Source organism: Sorex fumeus, unplaced genomic scaffold, assembly GCF_029834395.1.
Source record: "Sorex fumeus unplaced genomic scaffold, SorFum_2.1 ptg000007l, whole genome shotgun sequence".
NCBI lineage: Eukaryota > Metazoa > Chordata > Mammalia > Eulipotyphla > Soricidae > Sorex > Sorex fumeus.
The window spans coordinates 7,030,804-7,043,513 of record NW_026606064.1 but is presented as its reverse complement, the minus strand read 5'-3'; the positions used below and the strand labels follow the sequence as shown (position 1 = coordinate 7,043,513).

General features: G+C 39.8%; 1 protein-coding gene across 1 annotated transcript; it reads left to right on the top strand.

Moving 5' to 3' along the window:
- The first annotated feature begins 3,457 nt into the window (after positions 1-3,457).
- On the top strand, positions 3,458-4,402 carry LOC130042861 (olfactory receptor 4C6-like). Its single transcript, XM_056135110.1, is given in 1 exon segment — positions 3,458-4,402. A coding segment is annotated over 1 exon segment (945 nt).
- The last annotated feature ends 8,308 nt before the right edge of the window (positions 4,403-12,710 follow it).

Below are 12,710 nucleotides of genomic sequence, written 5' to 3'. Positions count from 1 at the left end.
ATACTCTATAGATATGCTTAATTCTAGCTAACTTAAAATGTGTCCATTATTCACAGATTTTGTCTATATGCACAACTGTTGTTTCAATATGGAAGACTTGAACTATCAGAAAATTTAGCTTCATACTAATCTCTTTTACCAAATTTGCAAAGATAAATTTGTCAACCTTTTGAACTCTATCCAATACAGTAAGGCACAAGAGTTTGTATTTTAAAAATGTTCACTCTGGAAAGAGAAAGAATGGATTAGCCTGTATAAATAAGGTTTAAGGAAGGTTTTATGTTTTCATGAAACTCTCTTTCCTAGTGTTTGTGTGTTTGTGTGTGTGTAACTCTGCATATATATGGAGATACTTTTATTTGTATATATTAGTTTCCTCAACTTTTATTTTGTATTAACTTCATAAATTTCTTTCTGCTTATCATACCTAAGAAGAACTTATGGGGCTTTAGGGGAAACTGGCTAAGGTATTTGCCTTGCAAATGGCTGACACAGATTCAACCCCTAGCATTATATATGGTCCCTTGGCTAGGAGTGATCCCTGAACTGAGAGCCAAGAGTAAGCCCAGACCAACCCAGAGTGATTGCCCCTCCCCCCAAAGAATTTATGGGGTTTTATATTTCCATTCTATGATTTAAAAATACTTAAAACATCTGACCTTCATTTTTAATTAAAGATGACTTGAGTTTTAAATGTGCTTCTTTCTCTATAAAACATTTATTTGTAAGCAGCTCTCTCTCTATATGGGTGTTGATGTTACTAGCTTTGAGAGATGCAGATTATTTACTTAGGAAAGATAGCTTGTTTGATGAAACAATTGATTTTTGTTTCTGAACTAATATAGTCATTGGAATTATATAAAAGTGCTAATGTAGCACTTTCATGTCTATTCACTTTTCAATAAGCATAAGTTTAAAATTAAAAAAATATTTTTAAATCCAGTATACAGAGAGATATTGTACTCATTATACAGAGAAATATGTACTATCTAGGTGGTAATTAGATTATTGAAAAAATGTAAATATTCATGTTGTATGAGAAATCTTTTGATCAAGAGTATTTTATAGGAACACTGGAAAAAATAAGACAACATTACAAAGAATAATAGGCAGTCCTTATTCAATCCTGATCTAGAAGATCAAGGATTGTTTCAGTTTTTAAATTTGGTTGGGCTGGAGTGATAGCACAGCGGTAGGGCATTTGTCTTGCACACAGCCAACATGGCCGACCCAAGTTTGATTCCTCCACCCCTCTTGGAGAGACCGGCAAGCTACCAAGAGTATCTTGCCCGCATGGCAGAGCCTGGCAAGATACCTGTGATGTATTCGATATGCCAAACACAGTAACAACAAAGTCTCACGATGGAGATGTTACTGGGCCCGCTTGAGCAAATCAATGAACAAGGGAGGACAGTGCTACAGTGCTTTAAATTAGGATAAGTTTGTATAGAAGTAGAAAAGTTAAATAAAGATATTAAATGGGATCAATGACACTGGATTTCAGAGAAATAAAGGTAGGTTCTGACAATGATTCTGTGGCAGGACCCCTAGTTCAGTTAAGTTTCCCTTGGATTAATTGATGTGATGAACTAAATTGATTAATAAGAATTGTGTACGCAAAACACAACATTACAAATTTTGTAGACAGTAAATAACAACTCTTAAGCAGTCACAAAAGGTGTAAAGAATTCTGATGTCTAAAAAATAGAGAAGATAAATGAATTGTTACTGATATTCAATTCTTGATGATAGCAAGTAACTGGACTGTTGGTGAGAAAAAGAACAATGAAGAGGGATCAAGGAGAGATGTAATGAATTCATTGATAACACATAGAAAAAATAAAGGCAAGGAGTTAGTATGACATATATGGAGAAAAACAATCACAATAAACACTTGGATTTGACTCTGTAGAAATTTCTGTTATTTTCTTTGTTTCACACCAAATATTGTGAAAAGAATAAAAAAAATTGGTTGTAGAATAGGGATGTCAGTAGCCCATCCCATGAGTTTAATCATAGTCTCCTTGGAAGAGTTGTATAGTTGTAAAAGTCCCAAGCCTTATTTACTGCATCATAAAGTAAGAAACAAACACTAATTCCTAATGTGTTTTTAGGTAAAATTAGGAGCAAGTAATTGTAAAGTGCTTGGTAGCATGCCATCAAATATTGACTTGACACATACAATCTCTGCCACTACATTTTTTCATTTATTTACTTTTTAATTTGAAGGTTATGCTGTCATTCAATGGCATAGTGGCATAACTTTAGTTCACATTTTAGTTTATCAGAGAAATGTGTGTGGGGGGGGCATAACGCTAGAAGAGAATGACCTGCTAAAAGATAAGATGAGTTCCTATGGAAGAATTTTAAAAATTAGCTTAAGAACCTGACATGTGTACTAGTAAACAAAAGCTAACTGTGATAGATACCTGAATTTCAAGGGAGAAGGGGAATTATCACCTATATAACTATGTTTTTCAAAGAACATTTATAAATACTTATATAAGTTAAAAAAGTTGAATCATCATGAGATCAAAGTTACAAAGTTGTGCATCTTTGTAACTATTTTGAATCATGATATATTTCAAGGAAAGACTATTTTGAGTAACGATATATTTCAAGGAAATCTTACTAAGAACTGAAAAATTTATTGTAGATAAGAGCCAGGGTGTTGTTCTTGAAAGGGAAAAGCTCCCTAACATGTCTCCTTTGACTCTACCTAGTTTTCCACTCATCTATTCCAACTACCTCACACATCAGCAGTGGAAAATGAAGGCCCAGTGGCAGCAATGAATAGGTATTTAGGTTCAGACAGTAAAACCCATGTATGTTCACTTCAAATAATTTTTTCCTCCTATTCTATTAGTTTTAATAAAGAACTTTTCATTTTGTGATAGTATATATGTGGATTTTTAGTGTCCTCACATTTTTGTATATGCCTTAATAAGAAGCATATTTGTAAGAATGGTTCTTGTATATAAATATTTCTCTGTAATAACACAGGATTGAAATGTGCAGATCCAGTGATCTTCTAGTGTCTTGAGCAACACTTGTAAGAGCAGAAAGTAAGTTATACACTGCTGAGAAAGACTGATGGGACCAGTAAAACTGAATTATTGTGAGGCTTCAGTTGTCATTTGCTTGCTAGATCATCATTGCAAAAAAATTATGCTAAGAGAATGTAGGACAGTACAAAAATGCCCACCAAAGTGATTACTATTTTTTTCTTTTTGGGTCATAGTTGACGATGCACAGGGGTTACTACTGGCTCTTGCACTCAGAAATTACTCCTGATAGTGCTCGTGAGACCATATGTGATGCTGGGAATCAAAACCAGGATGGCTGTGTGCAAGTCAAACACCCTACCCTCTGTGCTATAGCTCCAGTCCCCAAAGTGATTACTAATTAAAACCAATATTTATTTTGTGTATTTTCCAGCTGAAGGCAATATGCTTACATGAACCGATGCTAAATGGGGAATCCAAACAACGTGACTGAATTCATTCTTTTGGGCATTACAAGGAATCCAGAGCTGCGGGATGTATTGTCTGTTGTATTTTTAATCATGTACTTGTTCACAGTTGTGGGAAACGTACTCATTGTGGTAACCATGATCACAAGTCAGAGTCTGAGATCACCTATGTATTTTTTCCTTACTTCATTATCTCTTATGGATGTGACCTACTCTTCAGTTTTTACCCCCAAGATAATCGTGGACTGCCTTTCAGAGCACACGACCATCTCCTTCAATGGTTGCATGACTCAGCTTTTTGCAGGACACTTCTTCGGTGGTGTGGGGATTATCCTTCTCATTGTGATGGCCTATGACCGCTACGTGGCCATCTGCAAGCCCCTGCACTACATGACCATCATGAGTCCTCGGGTGTGCCACATGCTGCTGGCAGGGGCGTATTTGGGGGGGACCATGCATGCTACAATACAACTTTTATTCATGTATCAATTACCTTTCTGTGGTCCCAATGTCATTGATCACTTTGCTTGTGATATGTTCCAATTGCTGAAACTGGCCTGTATGGACACCCACAGCGTGGGTCTCTTGGTCATTCTCAACAGTGGGGTGATGTGTATGGTCATTTTCCTGATCCTTATTACCTCCTACATGGTCATCCTCTGCTCCCTGAGGTCTTACAGCTCAGAGGGTCGGCGGAAAGCCCTGTCCACCTGTGGCTCCCATCTCACAGTGGTTGTTTTGTTTTTTGTTCCTTGTATATTCTTGTATGTGAGACCTGTGGCCATTTACCCCATAGACAAGGCTATGAATGTGTCCTTTACAATTGTCACACCCCTGTTAAATCCTCTGATTTATACCTTGAGGAACTCGGAAGTGAAAAATGCCATGAGGAAACTGTGGATGAAACAAGGGACCATTGGTAGGCAGTAGTCTAGACTATGAGCCAATCCTTCTCAAAAGAAGAAGGAAGTCTTCCCCTCTCATAATCATAATTTCTTGTATGCACTGAACTTAGAAATTTTTTTTAAATATTCACTTCAGTTTCGGCGATCATAAGCAATTTATTACTTCTCCAACACACTTTGTATTGGTTTTCACTGTTTTAAATAAGGCTCTGGCTATTCTTTAATTTTGTTAAATCTATCTCAGATATTTTATATCCTTTTCAGGTCAGACCTTTTGTTTGTTTTACTTAACCAACTATTGGAATTATAATTCTCAGAGATCTTATTTAGCTTATCCCAACATAGATTTTGGTCTTTGCAGATGAACTTCTACCTCCTTAGACAATTATTTTGTAATGACTTTCCTTTGCTCTTTCTTTTAATTATTCTTTAAATCTTTATTCAGCTATAACCTTAATATTCTTGATTTCAAATTATATGTGTAATTTTTCCTTGCTTTTTATTTTCTCTACCCTATTAGATTGCAATTTTATAAAGTTCGAGTTTATTTTTATATATTCATGCTGTGCTTAAAACTGTGCCTATCACTACTTAAGGACAATATATATTAAATAAATTAAATTAAAATGCTTTTTTAAATTTTTATGTTTAATTTGATAGTCGGGCTGGAGTGATAGCACAGTGGTAGGGCATTTTCTTGCATGCAGCCAGCCCGGCCGAGCTGGGTTTGAGTCCTTTGCCCCTCTCGGAGAGCCTGGCAAGCTACCAAGAGTATTCAATATGCCAAGCACAGTAACAAGAATTTTCACAATGGAGACATTACTGGGCCCACTCGAGCAAATCGATGAACAACGGGAGGACAGCGTTACAGTGTGTTTACAGTCAGTCAAGAAGTATGGGCAAATAAATACTTAAGGAAATTGAAAATTTTCCAAGTTTTTGTTGCCAAGTCTACCTTTTGTCAATGTTAGAACATATTATAATCTTATACTAGTAGCTGGTTATTTAATATGAATGGTCACATCTCACCAGAGTCTTACTTTTTTCATGCTTTTGATAAACAGAATAACAATATCTTTTAACGAATTCAAGATATACCAGAATATAGTGTCTACATGAACTTTTGAGAAATAATTAAATCACTATATTCAATGTTTAGGCTATTTTTAATATGGATTTATTTATTTCTTTATTTATACATTTAATCCAAAATGGAGCTCCGGGAGCCTAGGGGCAACTGCTACTGGATCTTGCTCAATCAGTCTTTGAAGTTAAATGAGGCACTAGTGGGCGATGTAGTGCTGGGAGTCTTCAGAATCACTCTGGTGGTGCTTGAGGATCTCCAGAACTACACCCTAGTATAGTTTGGGGACATGAACTTTCAGATGCACAACTAGAATTGATTGCATATCTTTATTATCTTATTGAACTCCTACCTCCTGAGATAATTATTGGAGATGGAGCCTGGCTGTTATTTTTAAGTTTCCACATCCAAAGTATCACTGTATCACTGTCATCCCATTGTTTATCGATTTCCTCGATCAGGCACCAGTAATATCTCCATTTGTCCTAGCCCTGAGATTTTTACTCCGTGCCATATTGGAGGCTCCTTCAGGGTCAGGGTTTGAAACCCATTGTTGTTACTCAGTTTTGGAATATCGAATACAACACGTGGAGCTTGCCAGACTCTGCCATGTTGGCAGGATACACTCAGTAGCCTGTCGGGTTCTCCAAGAGTGACAACTAGACAATAGAAGGTTGAATGACTGCAAATGTGGCTGCGTGCTTCTGGGAACTGGGTTTTATAGTTCCTGGGTCTTGGCCATTGATGGAATAAGATGGTGCAGGGGACAGTTGGTGGGTGTCACTCCTAGCTACTGGAAGATGGGGGATCTGGGTGGAGGAGGCCCAGTCCCAATCTGAGCAGGCTTGAAGATCTCAGCCCTGGGTCCTGCACACCTGGGTTCCTCTGCCAGTTCCTTCATGCGTGAGGCTTGTTCGAACATGTGGAGAGTGGTCTTAAGCATGGCTGTGACTGGTTCTGGAAGTCTTCAGCTGCCAGGGTTCTGCTCAGGGCAGGGAGGAAAACTCAACCCGATCCCCTCTAAGGACAGCCAGTCATGGGGGCAGGAGACTCTGCGCTATTTTCTCCGGGGGGCTTGGTTTTATAGTCCCAGGGTTGTATGTTTATTTTATTTCAAAACCAGCTTCGTATAGATGATTTTCTCAAAGAATTATGTGGGATAAGTTACATTGTCAGCATGAGTTAACTTCTTATGTGATTTTATTAGGGATAAAATATATGTGTACACATAATGACTATAATTATGTTCCGGTGCCAGTTATAACCTACCAAGCAACCATGATATTCAAGAATTTTATTTGTAAATATCAACTTGCATGTGTAATAAAAAATGTAATAAAGTCATAGAGTGATAACTGAATACTCCAAAAATGTAAATGTGCAGATGGCCATGTAGCTCAAGAAGATCAGAAAGGATTCAGGGCAATAATGTCTAATAAGACATCTGAAGAGTAATGAAAATCTTTGCTTATGTACATCACTGGGAAGAAGAGTCAATGTTTAAAATGATAGAGGCTGAAACAATAAAATGAGGGTAGGTTTTTTACTATTTGCAGAAGGAATTAGCTCTTCAAATGATTTTGCTGCCAAAATAGATAAGAAATAATTTTTGGATCATGCGGACACAGGATTAGCCAATTCCAAGGTCATAGGTTGAAAAGATGATCAGACTTAGTGAACACAGTCACAAGGAACTCTGAACTATCTCTGGGGCACCCCCAAATATGCTCTCTGAAAAGGAAAGATCATAGCCTCTTGTAGAATGAACATAATTGAAGAATGTCTCTAACTATAGAGGCACATAGAGCTAAAAGTAGTATCAAAGTGAATGTTGAGAATAGGAATCTAAACATTCTATTGGATCTCAGACATGCCTTCTTGTAGAAAGTTTTTAATATTAATATTTTAAGATAGGGAGGTGACAAAAGGAAAAAAGAGGTAATTGGTGTTGGGATATGAACACTGGTGCAGGGATGGATGTTGGATCATTGTATGAGTAAAATCTGATCATGAACAGCTTTGTAACTATGTATCTCATGATGACTAAATTTAAAATATAAAAAGCAAAAAAAAATTAGGTAATGGAACCAGTGATAGGGCACTTGCACACCTTATGGTTTACTGTGCCCCAACAGAAGTAATCTCTGAGTGCAGAGCTGAGAGTAAGTCCTTAGCACTGCCAGGCAGACACACCAAAACAAAGAAAATTACTATAATATTGATGATATTGATGTTATGCTAGCTAGTTATTTTCACACATGTATAATATTCATACTGACTAGAAATAAGACTAGAAATCAGCCGCCACTATGCTCTAGGCCACTTTCTAGACGCTTGGGCCAAGCTCTCATGCATGAGTGAAGCTCCACAGAACCAGGTAATGGGAATTTTGTGCCCTTAAACTTCAAGCTCAATGGGAACTGGAAACCGAGATCCTCTGCCTGCTTTCCCCAATCTTTGGTGACCCAGAGATCACACCCATAAGACCCATCCTGCTGGTGCTAGATAAATACCTTTTTGGCCAACCTCCACTACCCAGCTGCTGGCATGCTTCATGCTACTTTACAGGACATTAATACCCATACATAAGACACTTAATACCTATTTTTCATAATTACCACACCATATTTGATGGGGTCAGGTGAATGAGACCAGTTGTAGTTACTGGAACGAATCCGGAGCTAAAACTCTTGAGCTAATTCGCCAGCGTGGTTTGGCGCATGCCTCAGGCAACCGCAAACTAACGTCCGAGCTCGCAAAGCAGTGCAGAGATGCGATCAAGGAAGACCTCAAAGAGAGAAGAGCAGAAGTACTGGTAGATGTGGCAGAAGCCGGGAAAAGTATTCGTAACGCCCGCCTGTCTTTCGCCAACTATAAGACCAAGATGACTGCCCTCCGACATCCTGATGGATCCATCACATCCTCCAGAACGGCAATGGAGAAGATTATCCATGACTTCTACTCAAATCTCTTCGATAGCCATGTCCACTTGCCGACATACCAAATTCCACAGGATGGATATGTCGTTCCCAACGTTCTCCCTTCCGAAATCCGACACGCCATTTCGTTGGTAAAGAAACAAACAGCACCCGGCCCAGACAAGGTCAGACCTGAACACCTGAAGAACCTGCCGTCAGTACTCATCAATACACTGGCTCGGCTCTTCACTCGCTACCTGTCTGAATGCAAGGTTCCGTCCCAATGGAAAACCAGCAGGACCGTACTACTGTTCAAGAAGGGAGACATCCATGACATTGGCAACTATCACCCGATATGCCTATTGTCTGTCATCTACAAGTTGTTCACTCGAGTCATCCTAAATAGGATTGGCAGAACACTAGATGAAGGACAACCATGCGAGCAAGCAGGGTTCCGCAAAGGACTCAGCACCATCGACCATATCCACACAATAACCAAGCTCATTGAGGTTTCTCGGGAGTTCAAGATGCCGCTCTGTTTAACGTTCATTGATTTAAAGAAGGCCTTTGATTCTGTTGAGACAGAAGCGGTCATTGAAGCCCTAGCCAATCAGGGCATTCAAGCCCAATACATCAGGATCCTCCGTGAGCTGTATTGCGGATTCACTACCAGGATCTCACCATTCTACAAAGAAGTAATCATTGATGTCAAGAGAGGGGTGCGGCAGGGTGATACCATTTCACCGAAACTCTTCAGTGCCACCCTCGAGAACATCATGCGACAACTAGAATGGGAAGGAATGGGAGTGAAGATAGATGGTCGGCAGCTACACCACCTCGCTTTGCTGATGACATTGTTTTAATAACACCAAACATCAGCCAAGCGGCACAAATGCTGGCCGACTTTGACCGTGAGTGTGGAAAGGTAGGACTACAGCTGAATCTTACGAAGACAATGTTTATGAGAAACAGCCTTGTTCCTGACGCCCCATTCGCTCTCAATGGAATGACCATCTCCGAATGCAACAGCTATGTGTACCTAGGTCGAGAGGTCAACATGAAAAATGACCTGGCACCCGAGCTGCGCAGGAGGAAGAGAGCAGCTTGGAACGCCTTCAAGAACGTCGAAGAAATAGCTAAGAGGACGAAGAACCTCCGGCTCCAGGCACATCTCTTTGATTCCACTGTTCTTCCTGCATTAACATATGCCTCAAAGACCTGGGCCCTACGCAAACAAGATGAGAACGCTATTCAGGTCTCCCAAAGAAGAATAGAAAGAGCTATGCTTGGAATATCACGTTTCACTAAAATGAGAGAAAGAATCCGGAGTTCTGACATCCGTCGACGATCAAGGATCAGGGACGCTGTCTCATTTGCCAAGGTGTCGAAAATCAGATGGGCTGGTCACGTAATGAGATTTAAAGACGACCGTTGGACCAGAGCTGTTACTGACTGGATTCCACGGGATGTCAAAAGATCACGTGGCCGCCCACCTACCAGATGGTCAGATTTCTTCGTCAAGATCATGAACGATCGGTCTGAGGCCCTTCATGTTCCCGGAGCGAACAGATGCCATTGGGCTACACTAGCACGCGACAGGGACAAATGGAGACGTTACTGGCGCCCGCTCGAGCAAATCGACGACTAACGGGAAGTTAAGTGATTAAGTGATTATATTTGATGGGGTTGAAATATGGTGTGAACTATGGTAACACTTGTAAGGGCGATTAGAGGCTGCCCTAAAAGCCTCCATCCCTCTTGGAGAGCCTGGCAAGCTACCCATGACGTATTCAATATCTCAAAACCAGTAAAAACAATGGACCTCATTCCCCTGACCCTGAAAGAGACCCCACTACGGCAGCATTAAGAAGGATAAGCAAGGAGAGGCTTATGAAATCTCAGGGCCAAACTAGGTTGCCAAAATGAAGAAGGACTAAAGTGACCATCTATACTTTAAATGCACGTACGTTGTTATCAAAAGCATCCATCGAGGACCTGGTGGTGTATGTGCAGAAGATTAAGTACAACATCATTGGTCTTACCGAGATAAGAAGGCATTGCGTCATTTTCGACACTGGAGAAGAACTGTTCCTCAGAACATGCGGCAATAGAGACATCAGTTGTGTCAATGTCCTTGTCGACACAAACTTGGCCATGATCATTGATTTATTTGAATGCCTAACAACCCAAATCAGACGATTATGCTTGAATAGATGTAGCTCACTGCTAGCAGTTTCTACCTTCGTCATCTACACACCAACATCCAACTACGATGAAGAAGAAATTGAGAAGTTCTACATGGAGCTGGAGAAATTCTATAAAGAAGACCACACCTTCTACAAGATCATTGTTAATGATTTTGATGCCAAGATAGGACCAAGAACGTCACCTGAAGAACTCCACATGGGGACCAACGGCCTAGAATGGAAGGAACAGGGTAGGATACTGTCTGAATTCATCATGTCGACCAAGACCATCCATGGTAACTCACAGTTCCAGAAGGCTGAATCTAAACATTGGGCATGGGAGTCTCCCAGTGAACAATTGCACAATGAAATGGACCACATCATATTTAATCAGTGGTTTTGCCTGAATTATGTAATTGTTGTCCCCAAAATCCAAACATGAATCAGACCACAGTGTCCTTCATGCAAAACTTTACTTCACAGAGTGGGGAGAAAGGACTTCCAAGTTTAAGAAGAGACTACCAGAATGACCATCAACTGAGAGCTCTTTGGCACTATTGTGGCAACGTGGGAAGAAATAAGATATACTCAATTTCTTACAGATATCATTTCTCTGAAATTGTAGATGTTGAGAAATTAGGGCTGGAGCGATAGCACAGTGGTAGGGAGTTTGCCTTGCTTGCAGCCAGTCCAGCCAAGCCGGGTTTGATTCCTCTGCCCCTCTCTGAGAGCCCAGCAAGCCACCAAGAGTATCTTGCCTGCACAGCAAAGCCTGGCAAGCTACCTGTGATCTATTCAATATGCCAAACACAGTAACAACAAGTCTCAAAACAGAGATGTTACTGGGCCCACCTGAGCAAACAGATGAACAACAGGAGGATAGGGTTTGTTTTGTGAGAAATTATGAATTAATAATAGATTACATGCATATTATTATATTCCTGAAAAGTATTAAGATTGCCACCTACCTTCTATTTGTGAACACTGCTTAAAAATAATGCTGGAATTAATATTCATAATATCTTGACTTATACAAGGTGTGTCAGTAATTATATTATTTGACTCTTGCAGGTTAGGGAATTCATACAGTTTTACCATTTTATAGGAGAAAACACTCCAAGAAAAGTGGTTAAATGGTTTCTTCAATGACACATGACTGCTTTGAACCTAGCTGTGTTTGAATCTGATTCTCATTTATTGAATGAGAATGAATTAACTTGTGCCTACTGTTTTAATACTAAGATATTCTCATCACCAAAAAACTATGCACTGATATTCTTTACTATTTAATATTGTTGACTGATATAATGACCAGATAGAATTTATTTAGAATCTTGTTGCCTGATGAGGGCTTATTGTTCCCTGTGGCATTCATTTGTGTAGGCATTATTCAGAAACAGAACCTGTCCTGGTAATAGAATGGATCACTTGTATCACTTGTATCACTTATCATCCCACTATTCATTGATTTGATCGAGTGGGTGCCAGCAATGTCTCCATTCATCCCTGTCACATGCTAGTGTAGCCCAATGGCATCTGCTATCTCCAGGAACACGAAGAGACTCAAACAGTTTGTTCAGGATTTTGACTAAGAAGTCTGACCACACGTCCTTTTGACTCCCGTGGAATCCCGTCAGTAACAGCTCTAGTCAAATGGTCATCTCTAAATCACATTACATGTCTGACCCATCTGATTTTTGATGCCTTGGCAAACACGACAGAGTCCCTGATTCTTGATCGTTGATGGACAGCAGAACTCCAGATTCCTTCTTTCACTTAAGTGAAATGTGATATTCCAAGCATAGCTCTTTCGATTCCTCTTTGGGATACCTGAATAGCATTCTTGTCCTGTTTTTGTAGGGCCCAGGTCTCTGAGGTGTATGTTAGTACAGGAAGAATAGTGGAGTTGAAAAGATGTGCCAGGAGCTGGAGGCTCTTCATCCTCTTTAAAACTTCTTCAACGCTCTTGAAGGTGCTCCACACCGCTCTCTTCCTCCTGTGCAGTTCTGGCACCAAGTCATTCCTCATGTTGAGTTCTCGACCCAGGTACACATAGCTGATGCATTCGGAGATGACTGTTCCATCAAGAGCAAATGGAATGTCAGGTACTAGTTCATTTTTCATGAACATTGTCTTGGTGAGATT